This window comes from Lissotriton helveticus, chromosome 2_1 (assembly GCF_964261635.1).
Source record: "Lissotriton helveticus chromosome 2_1, aLisHel1.1, whole genome shotgun sequence".
Lineage (NCBI taxonomy): Eukaryota > Metazoa > Chordata > Amphibia > Caudata > Salamandridae > Lissotriton > Lissotriton helveticus.
In genome coordinates, this window is record NC_136059.1 from 1,352,413,769 (window position 1) to 1,352,431,374 (window position 17,606).

Sequence of the window (17,606 nt, forward strand, 5' to 3'; positions counted from 1 at the left end):
TTGGGGTAGGAACATCTTTGCATCCACTAATGCAGCACTACGGTCCTTAAATACAGTGTGTGTTTTGGCTCGGGCTACTTCTGCCCTGTGGGACTCTGCAGTCTTTGCTTTCTGCCACCTCTGAAGGTGCTCGCGTTGATCTCCTTCCCCTCCTCCGGGATGGCCACAACCTTGCCGAATTCACAATCTGCTCAGCCTTAGATACTGCGGATTCTTAGGGCCGAACTATGGCGGTTTCTGTTGCCTTAAGGCGTCATGCTTGGTTGCGAGATAGCATTTTCCCTGAAAATACTCGGGAGCGACTGGTTGAATTACCCGTTGATGGGGTTTTGCTGTTTGATGCTCACGCTGAATCGGCGGTTCACCTGCTCCTTGCGGGCTACGTCCTCCCACTTAGGTCTACTTAGGCCTGATTTCCGTGGTGGTACTTTTTCATTTCGCATCCTTTAGATGCGCTCTGTGTTTAACATGGACAGTGAGCCTTATGTTGTTTTCTTTTTTCTGTGGTCAAGGGTGATTACCCTTTTATTGGCATCCCTTGGATGCGTTTTGCTTTGAGCTGCCTGTTGGCCTGCTGTGGCCGTGTTCCACAGGTTGCTGTGTCTGGTCCTCTGACTGTGGTATTAAGCCGGTGGCTCAGCTCGGTAATGGCATATGGCTTGGAACTCATGTTCACAGGTTCAGTTTGTTACTGAGCTCTTTTTGCTTGGCTTGTTGCCCTAAGAGGTGTTCCCCGTTGTTTGGGGTATGCATACTCCATGTGGTGTACTTGTATGCTATTATATAGCTTTGCTTATCTCACCTGGGCCTGGAGATCCCGTGGACTCCATGCGTCGCTTGGTGGTCCGTTGTACGGTATTCTATGTTTTTCCCTAGTGCCAACTGCTTACACCATGGTAATCCTCCTCCTTGGGAGGTTTCATGGTCTACTCTTTAAAAACTGCTCCTACCTACCTTTACTGTACTAGGTATAATCAGGTGTGGACATGTTCCTGCTCCTGGCTAGTTCTGTCTCTACATAGTTATATGTTTATACATTTATTTATACATGCCGGTTGCCTTGGTGTTCCTCTTCCTACGTCGCCACCTTTTTTCGAGGCTGCAAGGTCTTGACCAATATCTCCATGTGTGGAGGAGCTTTCTGAGTTGTTGCAAGTTGCCCATAGGTTCCTCCTTGCTTTCGCATACTGGGGTGATTTCCCGATTTGACATATGCTCCCTTTTTGGTGTTCGACGCTGTACGTGTCTTTTCTGGAGTGTTGGTCTTGGATTCTGAGATTCTTTCCACCATTGGTTACCTTGGTGTTTTTGGCCACTTCATTCGAATATGCCCTTTTTCCAAATTATCACCTACTATTCTCTCTCACTCTCACTCTCACTCTCTCTCTCTCACATTCTCTCTCTGTCTCTCACTCTCACTCACTCTCTCACTCACTCTCTCTCTCACTCTCTCTCACTCTCACTCACTCTCTCTCTCTCTCACTCACTCTCACTCACTCACTCTCTCTCACTCTCACTCTCTCTCTCTCTCACTCTCACTCTCTCACTCTCTCACTCTCACTCTCACTCTCACTCTCTCACTCTCTCACTCTCACTCTCTCTCACTCTCTCTCACTCTCTCTCTCTCTCTCTCTCTCTCTCTCCATTCTTGATTTCTTTAGGATATCTACTATCCCGTTATTTCTGCTCTTCGAGCTGCTTGGATTGCTGTCTGGCTGTTCCGCCGCATCTTTCCCCCTTTATCCGTCACTCTGCTGCCGGATCGGATGCTTGGCGCTCTCTGTTGTTCTGTAGCAGACCCACCTCGCCTTTGGGGTATGGCTGTGGTACCTATTCTAAGTTAAGGAATTTACGGCTAGATGTCTCTATGAGATGTACGAGTTACTTACCTTCGGTACTGATTTATCTGGTAGAGACATTGTCTAGCCGCAGATTCCTAAACGCCCACCCAGCCTCCCCGTTCTGCGAGAACCTTGCAGAGTGGTGTTCTCTGCTGGCCTCTTCGGTTGCCATTGGGTTAGCTCTCAGTTCAGTTCAGTTGTGACTCCCCTCTGTGTTTTTCCATATACTGCTAACCTCTGCTGAGGGGCTTCATTCCTGTATTACGACACAAGGAGATTTGTTCTCCTCTCCAGTTACCTTTCCTTCGATCCGTCCTTTCTTTTGACTCGGGCTTGGTCTCCTCTTGGTCGTCCTCTTGGGGGTCAGTTGTGCTCTGGTTTCAACCTCCGTTATTATAGGGAAAAGGCCAGTCTTTTCTTCCTACCTACAGTGCACTGTTGTTCTTCTGTGCTCCTTTCTTAATAAACAACACAGTACCACATGGCAATATCAGTCTATTTCGGCATGTTGAGATGTTGTTCCCTTGTTGCACTTAGGGAAAGGTCTTTGCTTAGCTGGCAGGGCTTTTTCCTCACAAGCTTTTCACTTATATGTAAGCAGTGTCTAATTCTGTCTTTTATAATGGTGTCTCCACCATCCTCCTTATTGTTCACGGATTTTTCATCCCTCGGACACTGTTCCCATACTTTCACAGTTTTTTGTTGGTGGCTCCGCGTTGTGCCGCGCAAAAGTTTATTCGAAGAAAACTGACGTCAGCGCGCTGGGAGGGACTTATATTACCTCGCTGATGTCACGTACGTGGACGACGTCAGGGTGGGGTCGTGTGGCGCCGTCCCCCGGCGCAGAGAGGTGCTGCTGCAAGAAATTTCTGTATCCAGTCTGATGCCTGGGGATATTCTAAGTTAAGGAATCTGCGGCTAGACAACTTCTCTACCAGATACATAGTTACCGAAGGTAAATAACTCGTATGTTATGTTATTGGGCCAAAAGATCCAGCTCCCTAAGCTTCCCCAAGGCTATTCAAAGTAGTGATTAAATGTACATAGTTTAGCTATCACAGTTGAAGCCAAACAATCTTGAGTACCAGCTTATTTTAACATGTTTTGTATATGGATTTTTATTTTTGTTTAAACTAAGTTTTAACATTTGAATTTAAATGGATTTTTAAAACCGAACAGATTTTTCCTTTTTAGGGTGATGTGGTATTACCCTTCAGCTTATATTTTATACTGCTGGCGATGTTTTTATTATTAGCACTTATATTTGATCTGTCTTTAGTACGTGCTTTTATGACATAATCTGTCGAAAAAGCCTGATTTGATTGGTTATGTTATTCCAGATACTGGTATCAAAAAAACCAAATTGCTGTATCCTATTGTAATTAGTGTTTCCTTTCCAAAATGTTGAAATTCAAGTAATTCATAATGGTTCCTCAAGTTATGATCATAAGCCCCATTTAGGTGTGCGATACAAAAGGGGATGATGGACGGAGCGTTTGAACAAATCAAACACTCACCCCCAGTCAACTGATCTGGGTTTAATCCATCACCATTCTTTAGTTCACTCAGCCACCCCAGTTCAGACATGGCTATATGCAAATCAGTCTGACCCTGTGCCTTATGGGAACAGTCCAGCCCGAACTGCCAAGCCATGTCTTCCCTGGACCGGAAACAAGCATCCTGGGACCGGTTTCGGATTCATAATCCTCATCAGCCAGGCTATCTTGAATCCAGTGGCCAAGTGAACAAGGGACTCACGTCTGAGTATACCCTGCCACACTTAGGGCGAACAAAGCGATACAAAAGGGGATGATGGACCATTTGTATCATTTAGGTGTGCGGCATTAGCCTTTTTGCAAAATCGGATAATAATGTCCCAGTCCAGCATGCACACTGCGGGGAGAGCAGTATAATTTTGCAGTTTTTAGGTTTCGACCTGGCGAAAAGCTGCGCAAGCAGCGTTTCGCGCAAGGCGAAATCTTTTGTTTAGAGTATGTGGCTTGGGAATCCGCCCTCTGTTCCATTGGCTAGCTCCATAAATGGAGGCTAGCCATTGGAACAGACATCTGTCCGTCATGGCCGGAGCAGATTCGTGGGCGTTCCCGCGATTTTTACTCATCCCACCCCTTTTCCTACGTCATGCGGCGCTGGGCGGGTTGTTTTTTTTATTTATTTTTTAGGTTTGTTTTGTTCATTCCAGGACGACCGCCGCCGGAAGAAGTCCAGGTGAGTGCCCGTTCCCGCCCCCCCCTCCCGCTAACCGTGTGCCGTTCCCGCCCCCCCCCCCCCTCCCGCTGTCCGTACCTTTCCTGCCCCCCTGTGCACTTCACGGAAGAGTCTGACAGCGGGTCTCCTCGGCACAGCACGGCGCTCTCTTCTTTAATTATGCTATCAGTGACTAGTTTTTTCTCCAAACGCGGCGTGCAAACGTGTTGTGAGTCAATCGACATGCAGATGGAGCGGGGCTGTAGTCTCTAAGAGGCATGGCCATAGTTTTGAACAAAAAAAACTCTGGAGAGGGGTTTTGGGTGGGGGGTGGGGGGGGGCGGGAGAATTCCTGGGTCCGAGCGCTCTCATTTGGCCAGTGGGCTTCAGGAGCTTGAAAGAGCCCCGGGGCATGCCTTAGCAGGAGACACGAGGGAGTAGCAGTATCCATAGCTGACACGGCGACCCCGACACCTGCAGAGCCCCAGGCTTCACTGGCCTCCCGGCTGAAATTAGCAGCTGGTTGGCAGGCGAGCTCACGGGAGCGTGTACAACTGTTAAATCGGCTTCTGCTATTTGCCACATTTATGCTACTGAGAGTGGACAAGGATAAGGCGCACAGTTTCGCATAATTAACCTAATTAGGAGCCTCTACCTTGCTGAAGCAACCCTGCGTTGGTGTTTGTGCACAATAATGATAAACAATACAGACCATGGTTAATTTTCCAACGTAACATATTTGTATATGTTTTGATAGTAGTGATCATGTTTTAGGTACAAACGGGTGCCCGGAGGCTGCACTAGAGCACGTTTGCAGTGCCTGATACATAGAGTATTAGGCACCACAGCCAGCGTATTTTTAAGTTATATGTAAGATTATACCTCAAAAAAGAACTCCATACCGATATTTGTTGGAAGTATGAATTTTGTTTCTTGTTAAATAAACACATTTTTGGTTTAACTTACAAGCGACCAGAGAGGCATTTAACAACAAGATTACCCCCACCCTCGTGTTCCTGCCCCGTCAGAGAACATGAGCTGGCTTAGTAAGGCTGACCTGCATTATTCATGCGTGTGCCGTGCTCCCCTCGCTCAAATCTCGCTGAGGAGTTAAGGGCTCGTTGGACACCCGTTCGAGGGGTTTTCCCATGCTTTCTGTGGCTCATAAATGATATTTGCATGTAAAAAAATGAATATAATTTACTTACTGCTGCTTTGGACACACAGCTCATAGTTTTAACAGGATATGAATACAGCATTTCCCGATGGTTCTGCGTGTTACTGTAGTCCCCAGTCAGGATTGATGCCTGCCGCACATTCACTGTTTCCAGCTAGGAAATGATTTACCAGATTACCCTCTCTGGCATGCGTTACAGATGTCGACATTGGGATTAGAAGTATGTAGTTGCTGCACAGAACTCGCAGTAGACATGTGTTGCGTTCTTGTCATTTGTGACATCTGTTCAGCAGTCATTCTTTTGTGGTACTTTGAATTCAAAGTCTCAGCAACATTTTATGGCACCCGAGCGGTTAATGAGTTTACTCTTTCTCAGTGCTGTTCAACCAGGCCAAAGTCAAGTGTTAAGGCAATTGTGCAGATGTCATGTTTTCAAGTTTGATTGGAATTTTCTGCTAAGATACGTTTTATGTAATTATGTACACTGGAGTACGTTCGACATCCTGTTGCATGTGAACCAATATTCCATTTCACTGTGAAATGCATAAGCCTCCATTCTAATTTTCATCAGTTTTTCTGACCTCTTTAACTGCAATACTATGTTATTTAAACCCAGTCATTCAGACTTGGAAGTATGTGCTAAAAGAGGTGCAAATAGCGAACGTTCTCCAGTGTTTGCAGAAGTAGTTACCGCAAGACAGGTATTACCAGTGCAAACAGGTGTGCAAGGGGTTCGACATTTCTTTTTCACTGGGTACTAACAATGTGGCAACGTGTAATTATGTGACGCCTGATATGCTTTTAATATTATCGCAGTTGTAGGTCTCATTCCCTTAGTTTGTATTTTGTTTTGTCATAGCATTGCAGTTGATTTGTAATTTGGATGACACATTTTTGCATGTTTGGTTGTAATTTCCTACCTTCTTGACATTCTTAGTTTGTGCTTTAATTTTCGATCATGTGACTTTCCTAAAATCGCATTTACTTTACGCTCACGTGTTTTTATCCTGGTTTCTCCTATGCTAAAGTAGATAGCATCATGAGTGACTTTCCCTAGGCTGTCTAAATGAAAACTCCACTTTGCGCGCTCTGGACCCTTTCTAGAAAGGTCCGCCGGAAGAGAGTTCCCTACATCCCTTGTTCCATTCTTCCATTTTTCTTTTCTATCTTTATTTCTTTTGTTACGTGCTTTTTCTTCCTTTGTTTCGCCCTTATCCAATTTTCCTCGCACACATGTTTAACTTGCTTTGCATATGTTAGCATTTATCGGTCTCTAATCAGGTTTGTTTACTTTGCCACCCCACTTACCCCCACCCGGAAGCACTGCCATTGTTTCTTCTTTCTTGCTGTATTATTCATCAGCTCTTGTGTGGTGTGTGTGTGCCTCATGTGTGTGTGGGGGGCTCTTGTGTGTGTGTGTGTGTGTGCAAATGCAATACGTCTCGCATTTGCGACAGAGTAAGCTATTGGCATTGTAAATTACAATGCCATTTATTTATCTGTTTTCAAAACCAACACATAAATAAAAAGTTTGTCATTTACAATGCCAATAGCTCTAACTTTTCCGAAGGCGAAACCGTTGCATTGTAAATGCTTGTTACATTTGACCTTGCATCTGCTCCAATTGTCTGTGCAAAGGTACTGGCTGTTGAGGTGGCCCTTGTCTGTTGTTGGAACATGTAAATGTACTCTTATCTGGATGGCTGGCTTTAGAAATGACTAGAGAAAGAGTTATTTCCTCACATTGAGGGGCAACCCCATTTTCACACGTGTTATTTATGCTGGAAGTTCAGAAATCTTTCTTGGTCTGTGAAATCAGATTAAATTCAACATCAGTCTTATAGACAAATCTCAGGGGTGGACTTTCAGATCAATTCAATTCAATTCAAATATCTTTATTCGGTACTTTAAAAGATACCATTAAAGAACATGAAAATACATACATACAATGTTTAAAAAGCATGTTAAAAATTAAATTTTAAGAACAATTAAAACAGGTCTAGAAAGGGGCGAAAGGAACAATGGATCATTGGGAATCTTATACAGACATTGATTCAATTTATAAATTAATGTGAGCCGATATTTCCCTAGTGTTCCTTAATCTCATGGCCACCTTGATAAAACTTATTATACATAACAGAGTGTATGGGTCTGAGGCTTTTTGCAAAAAAAAAGAGGGCTGCTTTAGCATGTCTCAGTCTTTTGTTTTTCAAAATCCTTATTAAAAACCTCCGTCTGGGGTCTGAATAAAAGGGCATAATAAAACAAAGTGAAGGGTATCCTGCGGAGACCTAGTGTTGCAGCCGCAGGTACCCTTCAACTCTACCGAGCGTGTGAATCCTGCGGGAACAGCCAGTAGGTGATGAAGTCGAAAGCTAGTCATATAAAACCTTTCCTGCGCATTTTGCATCACCGCTAGGTATGGTTCCATTCCAGGCGTTGTTTTTAGGGGACCATGGGCCACAACGGATATTTTCCCGGTTTCAGCGTGGGCCTTTCTGGCGGTTGTCCAGGCAGTAAAAAGTTTTTTGACCAGAGTTTTATTCAAGTTGGTCATGGACTCCGGCTCCAAGAACAGATTCTTGCAGCCAATTCCTTCCATAGTGTCTTTTACATATTTGAGCCACGGAATCTGTCCCCCTCTGTCCCGGCTCAAGCAATCCTTAATGATCTGCCTACTGAGGCCGGCCTCTGGGTTAGTCCAGATCTTAATCCAGGCCAGGATGGGTCGGACCATGATTCTATCCTCGATGTATGGCTCGCCCAATTCCATATGTGTTATATTATGAGGGGGTGCTCTGAGGAACCTTTAATAGTCTTTTAAAAAATGTATTTTCCTCAGCTTGAATCTGGTGCACATGATTGATTTTGCAGCCCCAAACTTCTGCCCCGTATGACACCTTGGAGGAGGAAACCGCTCTATATAGATTCAGTATCTGTTCCGGCGACCATCTGCCTAACCTCCTCCCGTATGCCATTATGGCACCCGTTGAGGCCACCAGTTTGACTACATGTTTTTCAGCCAAGTTTCTGAATTCCAGTTTCTCATCGAAAAGTACGCCTAGATAAGAAAAAGACTTTACTCTTCCTAGTCTGTGTAGACCTATGCTGTGTGAAAAAACCTTTTTGGAGTTTGTACCTGTGGACATAACGAAGGACTTATCCAGGTTAGCTGAGAGATCCAGTGAATTCATAAAGTTGACGAAACCATCAATTAACTTTTGTAGACCCAGTGGGGTGCGGGCTAGCAACACTGCGTCGTCCGCATACAAGAGGACGGGTACCGGGCGCTGGCCTATTTGGGGGGAGTCCACTCCCAACTTCATAAGTTCTCGGTCCAAATTATTAATGTACAATGAAAATAAAAAAAGAGCTAATATACAGCCCTGCCGGACGCCGCTTGTACAAGGAAATGGCTCTGTCTTCATTCCTTCTTTGTTATAACGAACTGAAGCTGTGGTCTCCCAGTGTAATGCCTTCAATGTGTCCACTAACCCTTGATCCACCCCCAGGGAGATCATCACGGCCCATAACTTCTGTCTGTTGACACGATCAAAGGCCGCTGAGAGATCCATGAAACCCATATGGATAGACCCTTTGGCGGCGATGGTATATTTGGCAGTGAGGAGATACAAGTTTAAGCATTGATCTGTTGTAGATCTCCCTTCTCTGAACCCATATTGTACATCTGTTAAAATATGATTGTCCTCTGCCCAAATTTGTAGACGGTTTAAAATCACACGTCCCAGAACCTTCGCCGTTACATCTATTAATGATATAGGACGGTAGCATTGAGGGTCATCCCGGATGCCCTTTTTATGGATTGGGACAATGATTGCCGAGGACCAAGAGCGAGGCAGTCCTGCCACTACTGCCTCGTTCAAGACCCTAGTGAGGATGGGTGCCCACAAGTCAATATTGCTCAAATAAAGGTCAGGGGGAATGCCATCAGGGCCTGGCGCTTTATTTTTTGAAAGCCCTTGGATTGCTGATTTTACTTCTCCCAGAGAAAAATCTAAGCTTACGGGTACTGCTATTTTTGTGCCTTCCTCTTCCAGTGCCATCCCAGTATGGTTGTAAAGGCTAAGATAGTGGGTGTGCCATTGTTCGGGGAGAATTGCATTCACTATATCAGGCCCCCTCGGGTCTTTAAAACATGGGTCGTTGATGACTCTCCAAAATGCCGTGGTATCACCCCTCTCTGCTGCTTCCCTTAGGTCCTCCCACGCTTGATTTTGTAGAGTTCTTTTGCGTGCTTTCAGGGCTTTTTTATAGTTGGATCTGCTACCTGCTATTTTAACTTTGTCCTTTGGTCGATCAGCAAGGCATTTTTTCAGGTCTTTCAGTGCCTTGGTACAGTTATGATCGAACCAGCGTGGGGTCTGAGGCAATTTGGCTCCTGTAGAGGATTTCAGGAGGGTATCCACGAGTTGGGCAATTTCTTCAAAGGCCCTGACCACAGTTTGGCCGCCCTTATTTTCATCCAGGCAAACACTGATTTGTTTTTGGCCTTTCGTTACAAGATTGAGGTAAAATGTGTCTCCATTGATCTTGGCCCATTTTAATCTTCTCCCTTGTGCCGTTGCCTGTTCTATGGCGTCGGGTACACCCTCTGCTGTTCTAAAGTTCATGCATTCAAGATCCAATACCAGCGGATTATGATCACTAAAGGGACTATGTACAATTTCAAAGTTTGTGATTCATTTTTTAAGTGTTGGGGACATCATAACAAAGTCTATATAGGAGTGGCAGCCCCTTCCTTTGTACGTTGCATTAGGTTCCCCCGCATTGCCGATCATTATTAGGTCCATTATAAATGATAGGTTGTGCCTATTTATAAATTTCTCCAATTCCCTGCCCTCAGCGGTATGAACAAAATGTGGTCCTTTTTCCTCCGGGCAACGTGACCAGCCCTTATTTATTGGTCTTAATTTTTCACACAGGTGGCAATTAAAGTCTCCCGCTAAGATGGTATATGGGGACCCTGTGGCTTTATTAGCTGATGACATGATTTTAAAATGGTCGTCCAGTTCTTTGGTGGTGTTATTTCTGCCATTTGAGCCCACCGCATTGTACCAATTTATCACTGTGATTTTTAAGCCCATGTGGCGAAAGCCTATCGCTTGCATATTTGTTGAGTCCCAGCTCAAATTTGACCAGGACCCCTGGATGCGGAGATCTACGTATGTTATAAGTCCACCAATAGCTCTTCCAGATGGCGCCCTTGTTGCGGGGACCACGAAACCTTTGAACCCTTCTAGTGTATATTGTTCGGGTTCAATGGCCCAGGTCTCCTGGAGGCAAATGATGTGAAAACTAGTTATGAAGTCTCTCCATCCTGTGAGTTGTATTTAGCTGCCACCCCTGCAATATTCCAGGATATAAGTCTTATACCATGCTGAGTTTCAACCCTGTTTGCGCCAACCCCCGAAGGACCCCTGTCTCTATCCTCCCCTGCTGCAATGGGGGTATCCGACTTGTCTAGTGTGGATTCTACCCTTGACTCTGCTACCTGCCCATTCCTTAGTGTATCATTCGGGTCAGCTACTATAGATTCATGAGTGGATACCACAAAGGAACTACCTGTTTCTGCTAAGGGGGTGGGTGGTATCCATCCTGATTTATTTTATTTTTTATTTTATTTTATTTCGTCTGGATCCTTTTTCTAAACAACCCCTAATAGGCTGAGGTGGGCACATTTTATTCCACTCAAGTCAATCAACGTTATCCAAGGCGCAGAACCTGTTCCAATGTGCATGCATTGCAACTGCAGGATCGTAGAGGGGGAATGCCTGCCAGGGAGTCTGCCAGTTATCTACTCTATTTAGCTGCACAGGGTGCAAAGCCCTATTCGCCTGACCCCTGTTTAAATATGTTGGTCTCTGTGGGGGGGGGTAGGGGGTAAAAATTGGATAAATGTAGGGGATATATGTTAGTTAGTGGTCCCAACGTTGGAGAGTTACATATATGGGTTACTACAGAGGTGTCCCTGAAGTTTATTGCAATAACATCCCCAGCAATGGTTTTCGCTCCATTTCCTATCCATTGCTCCCTTCTTACAGACAATATTTCCCCAGAAATGTGTGACGGTAATGGCCTGTTGGATCTTAGCCATTGTGCACATTTATTCTTCAACTCCACTTCATTTTCTCTTTTGCCTTCCTTTAGAGGCGGCACGCCTGTTAACACAACTACATAGGGTAGTGCTTCCGGTGGTAAATTAATTGACCGGAAGCGCACTCCCGTTTTTACCCTTGCTGCAACCGTTGGGGTGGTAGTCTTTACTTGGATAGGGGTCTCCTTTTGAGTATTACCTGCAGTGTCCTTACTTGATGTCAGGGAACTCTTCCCTTGGTTATTACATACCTGCGCAGCGGTACCATTAGGGCAGGGAGGTGGAGGAACACGTGTCTTGCCCGGTGTTCTGTTTTGTGGAGCAGCACTATTTTTTTGTTTTACAGAATTATTATCTGACGCTACCTTGCCCTTATGTGTAATCTTTTTGACCCCTGAGCTACCCGACTCCTGAATACATGGTGCTGGGGTTATCACTTGTGTCACTGGTTTGACTGGTCCTATCATTCTGTTATTTATTAAGGAGGTTAATCTATCAAGTTTAGACATCAGAGGCTTAATTTGCGCACTGATAGTCTCCTCCAATCCTGCCTTAAGGTCTGACACCATATTGGCTACCCAACAGGGTATGCCAGATGTGGTGTTGGCCATTGGAGTCACCAGATTATGGTTAGTCTTAAGATTATCTCTCCCCCCCTTTTTATTGTTATGCTTTACAACAGTGTTCTTCCTAGTTCTCAGGGCAGTTTTACCTGGATTTCTAGTTTGGGGAATAGACAAAGGTATCTCCTCTAGATTAACAAAATCAGGATCTCTAGTTGTATTTCTGGGTGTGTCTGTGGCTGCCTGGGCACAGGGGAGCTCTACATAAGAGGCCGTTAACGAGAAACTTGTATCCGGTTCGTTTGATATTGTTACCACTGGACCATCCTCTATGTCGTGAATGGCTGCTATAGGCACTATCGAGAGCCGCCTTTCAGTGTTTTCAATGGCGGTTGCCACAACCCCAATAGTTTGTTGCAACATTTTATCTATCGCCGTTAGAGATGGTAAGGGCTGCGGCTGCAGCGAATCGACTTTCTGTCTGGTATTAGATCTCAACGTAGGCATTCTGTTTGTTTTGGGCCCCCTCTTCATGTTTTGGCAGTCGCTCGGCACTGTTCACGAGTCACACCCCCTATAAATATATAGTTCCAGTGGCCACTATTTGATTGGACAATAATAGTAAGGGGCAAGGTGCAATACCACAACAAACGTAGTATCCCAGTCGGTACCTTGGATGTTACGAGTCGTGGCAGCAAAGCAGATGTTGGTGGTGTGGCCCAGCCCAGCCTCGTTTGGCCTTGGAGGGCCGTAGAGGGCCCGCCCTTTACCCGGGCTTCACCCGGCGCTCCCGCGACGCGGGTGGGGCTCGTCACTTTTATGCGCCAGCAGGCGCGCTCTCTAATCCTGCGGTCTGGTCCTGGGTCACGGGGCAGCTGGGAAGGGTAGTTTTTGCACCCTCTCGGTCCCCCCCCTCACAGCGGCTGCCCAGCGAACAACGGCGGAGGGAGACCGGTGCGGAACACCCGCAGGGGCTCCGCCATCAGCAGCGACACGCCCGACAGCCTGGGAGATGGTCAAGTAGGTTGTTTGAAGCCCCAGCTCCACCGATGGGGCTCGTCACTTTTATGCGCCAGCAGACGCGCTCTCTAATCCTGCGGTCTGGTCCTGGGTCACGGGGCAGCTGGGAAGGGTAGTTTTTGCACCCTCTCGGTCCCCCCTCACAGCGGCTGCTCAGCGAACAACGGCGGAGGGAGACCGGCGCGGAACACCCGCAGGGGCTCCGCCACCAGCAGCGACACGCCCGACAGCCTGAGAGATGGTCAAGTAGGTTGTTTGAAGCCCCCGCTCCACCGATGGGGCTCGTCACTTTTATGCGCCAGCAGGCGCGCTCTCTAATCCTGCGGTCTGGTCCTGGGTCACGGGGCAGCTGGGAAGGGTAGTTTTTGCACCCTCTCGGTCCCCCCCTCACAGCGGCTGCTCAGCGAACAACGGCGGAGGGAGACCGGCGCTGAACACCCGCAGGGGCTCCGCCACCAGCAGCGACACGCCCGACAGCCTGGGAGATGGTCAAGTAGGTTGTTTGAAGCCCAACAACCTCAGGGGTGGACTTTCAGATCAGTTTTTAACCTCCCTCAGTTTTTGAAAAATTATATGGAAACTTAAATAATAATGAGAAGGCGTTGGGGCATTAAGCTACGTGTAAATCCTGCCACTTGTAATTGGCACAGAAAAGACGTGCATAAAAGAAAGACTTCTAATGGAGTATTTTACAGTTGTGCTGTCAAACATTCCAGGTTTGAAAATCTAACTATGAAAACCAGGCTTGAGGACGACTATTATCTATCCTGTTGATTTTCTTTTTCTTAATCCATCCCAATGGTTTTTAATTTATTATTTTACCTGGGGCACACGGAGCACTATTTGGCATTTTTAGTGTTTAACTATAATTCTTTTTATATGTTTGGTGTCTCACCTTTTAGATAACCAGTTGTGTTTTTTCCGGTGTCTCACTTGGTTGGAAGAGCCCACCAAATGCAGATCGAGCCTCTGGGCATCAGACTTTGTTCAGTTGTCCAAGGTGTTCTTCTATTTCTACTATCTACTCTGTTGTCTAGCAACCTCATGTAAGCTCTGGTTTGTAAATGATGATGGCCTATTTGAGGCTGCTGTGTGTGTCTCCATGCTGATGGTTCACCGAAAGTAAGGATGCCTGCTCTTTTCTATGCAACAGACATGCTAAGCACCAGAACCCCTGCCTGTCAGCTTACTAAGATCCAATACTCTCGTGATGAACTTCTATCCCTAAGCTACAATTGTATAATACGCAATGTCAAGACCATTCATCTACTTTTTTCTTTTCTTGCTGCCAACATTACAATGTCCACTGTCAACAAAATGGCACATTTCTCTCCTCCTCCCACATTAACCTTCAAGGCCAACTCGTCAACATTTCTTGCTAATCACTTGCTTACTGCCTTGCCACAAAACCAAACTAGCCTTATTCATAGAAACTTTTAAAATTGACATTTTTTTAAAACTTATGGAGTATAGTTATGTGCCTCTTCCAGCACTCAAATTGTCATACCCACTGGTGATACAATATTTAGACAGGATAGCAGGGGCATACCCAGTGGTGGCCTCACTGTGGTTTTTGAAGATACTCTTTTCTTTTTTTTGTTACATTTTTTTTTTATTAATTCCACATTAAAGTCACATACATTATCCAGTTGACATTTCGAGTAATTGTACAATGCTGCTTCGTCGTAGATGGGGAGAAAATGGTTACAAACATTATATCCCATCATCACATCCTTCCCTTCTTTGCATTTCTAGCTCCACTGTTGGGGATACACATAGGTTGCCACTGTATATACTCTCTTTTCTTGATGTTGAGTCTGTTCCTTCAGCCTGAAACATTTCAGATCACAGTCAAGCCATCCTGCTATGTTTCAATACTACTAATTGAGCAAAGTTGAGCAAAGAAAGATTAATAAGTGGTCTTGGGCAGTAATTCAAGAAGGCAGGCGTTACAACGTATTCTTTAATTTGCAGAGGAAAACCAGAAAACAAAAGTAGAGTGTTGTCTCTTCTATCCCAACTTTTTATATTTTTGTTCTGAAAGATACATTTGTTGTCAGTCAGCTCACACAGTCAGTCCCTTCACAAACACTTGGCTCCAGTAGCCTTTTCTATACAATATGAAAAACCAGAACCCAATTAAAAATGTTGCTTGATTCAGGCTATTCCCTTTACCTTGCTCACGTCTTCTGTGGAAAGTTCTTTAAATGTACCTGTTGATGATTATAGGCTAAGAATTCACTCAGGTGTATGCTCTGCACATCCTGTTTCCAGTGGCTCGCCTTTCAGCGTTAACGATTTGTTTTAGGACATCCCAGCTCTCCATGTCCTAGCTTAGTTGAGAGAGATTTTGAAGCTCCTTCTCCTAAAATGTGCATTTCTGTGAAAATTGCTGTCTCGCTCAGAGCTTGGCTTGCAAGTGGGGGGCTCGTCCTTTTTCCACGTTCCTGCAGTGTGTCAGTGGCGGCCAGGTACCTGAGGTAAGTACAAGTGTGCAAGGATTCACCTTCCTTTCCACATTAATTAATCCGTGCTACTATTTTCTCTTTTCTAGCTTCACTATGTTCACAGCACGCCAGGTGGATCTGGTTCCAACAATCCGCCGGTAGTCAGCACAGTTTATTCCTACATCGGCACACCACCTGCTCAACGCCAGCTCTCTTCTCTTGTGTGGCGGCTGGGGCCTACGCATTTCCTGGAAGAGGTCTTGACTGCTGCAAGCGTCAGCACCATTTATGAACTGGGACCAAACTATGTTGGAAGCTTTCAAGCAGTATCTATGCCAAGTAAGTGTATTGGCTCAGCTTAGGTGGAACCATGCCAAATGATGTCGGACATTTTCACAGTTAAGATGTAGCCTTAGGTGCAATTTAAAGGGATATCCTCTTTTAGAAACACTACAAAAAGCATTACTATAGGAGGGAGTTTGTTTCTGGGTTACTTCGTTGGAGGAAAGGAGTTTTATAAGTTTTTATGTCTGTTCATTGTGGAAACAGATGTACTAGTGAAGAATATTGCACTCCTGAAGGCCTCGGGCTCACTGTAATATTTTGAGCTTCTTTATATTTAAAGCCTCTTTAATCATTGGCAAGCTCTGGTGTCATTTTTTGAGCGTCTTTGTAACCAAAATCAGGAAAGCACATTTTTACTATACATTTTTTTTAGACCACTTACCGAAAAATAACCTAGGGCTATATTTTCAGATTTTAGGTGAGCTGATGAAAATATTGACTAATATGTAGTTGTTTGATGCTATATATTCGTTTTAAATGCAGTTTATTTCATTTGAAAAATTATTAATGACCCCTGTTTCACATTTGCTCTCTGTATTGATTCCGACATTATTGAGGAATTATTATAATGGATTATCTGTTCCGAATAATGTTTCATTACAACATAAGCTTTGTTTAAATTGCATCAAATAGCATATTTTATTTTGACTAACGCTCTTTGCTTCCGATATTTATTTTTTAGAGTTTTATATAGTGCGAACTAGACCCGAGGCATCGGGTATCAGAGCACTTTACATGAGCACCAGTGTGTTACAGATGAACACATTCACTATTTTGTTAGGTACTTGGAGATCAAGTGATTTTCCCTAGAATCATACTATGTTGAGCGTCGTTGCCGAGACTCAAACCCGGTTCTCCAGGTCCATGGTCGACCGCTCTAGCCGTAAGGCTACATCCTCTTGCCCCAATATCTCCATGAAAAGCTTATTTATATATTTAACGTGCAACCTTTTGGTGATAGTATATTTTAAATCTAGTTATGATTTTAAGAGCCACTTTGGCTTTCTTTTTTTCTCTGTTAGTCATCTTGATGTCATTTTACTACGTCATTTTAAAACATTCATTTGCTATTGTTTTAAATTACTAAGCAAATAAATGGTATTCGCGTATAACGTGCATGGCACGGTTTCACATGGATGCATTAAAGACCTGTGATCATTTACTGGAATAGATGAAACGTGCTGATGGTAAAATTATGGTATCTAGCAAATATTGTTTACATTCAATAGTCCATACTTGTTGGTCTAACCTAAAGGCCCACCCACGCTTTTGGAGTCGCAGTATTCCAACCTTGGTAACATTTGTAGGTTGGGTGGCTAAAGAAGAAGAGTTGTGTGTGAATTTTAATCTCTCAAACTGAACCTCTCGTCACACATTTTGCTCCAATTAGTTATTTTACTTCTCACAAAATAGTGCTTTTGGAGTAAAAATAGTATGTCATTGCAAATGTAGAATGCACAGAAATTTTCTGTTTGATGTTTTAAAGTACGTGGTACCATTGAATTTCAAGAGCTAAGTTGAAATAACAGTATGGTATAAAAAGAAAGTAGGCCTATTTCAATTTCAATTCATCAAGGCACTTGACCCCTTTGAAATGGTCCTAATCACAAAACTTATAGATGAAAACTTCGAAATATCTGATTATCTGATTATTTTTTCATTCAAATTCAATCTCTGATTATTTTTGGATTGACAAAGACTTCCAGGATAGCGTCTGAAAATCTGAGACATCTATAGATTTCCATGAGTTATAGTATAATTGACAAATGTGAATTTTAGTAATTTTTTGTTGCTCTAAAAAGATTTTGCCCTCTGTAGAAACTCCTCTCACTACATGCTCAATACAATCTGTGTATTTTCTTATTATTCCCACCCTGGAAGCACACTTAGTCC

At 44.4% G+C, this 17,606-nt stretch overlaps 1 protein-coding gene across 3 annotated transcripts in view; it reads left to right on the forward strand.

Moving 5' to 3' along the window:
- Positions 1 to 17,606, forward strand: part of WDFY3 (WD repeat and FYVE domain containing 3) — a 1,930,620-nt gene that overhangs the window by 870,145 nt on the left and 1,042,869 nt on the right. For all 3 annotated transcript variants that reach the window (XM_078676292.1, XM_078676293.1, XM_078676294.1), the window contains one exon: positions 15,476 to 15,707. In XM_078676292.1, the coding sequence (XP_078532418.1) occupies positions 15,476 to 15,707 (232 nt within the window). The remainder of the gene's footprint in view (positions 1 to 15,475; positions 15,708 to 17,606) is intronic.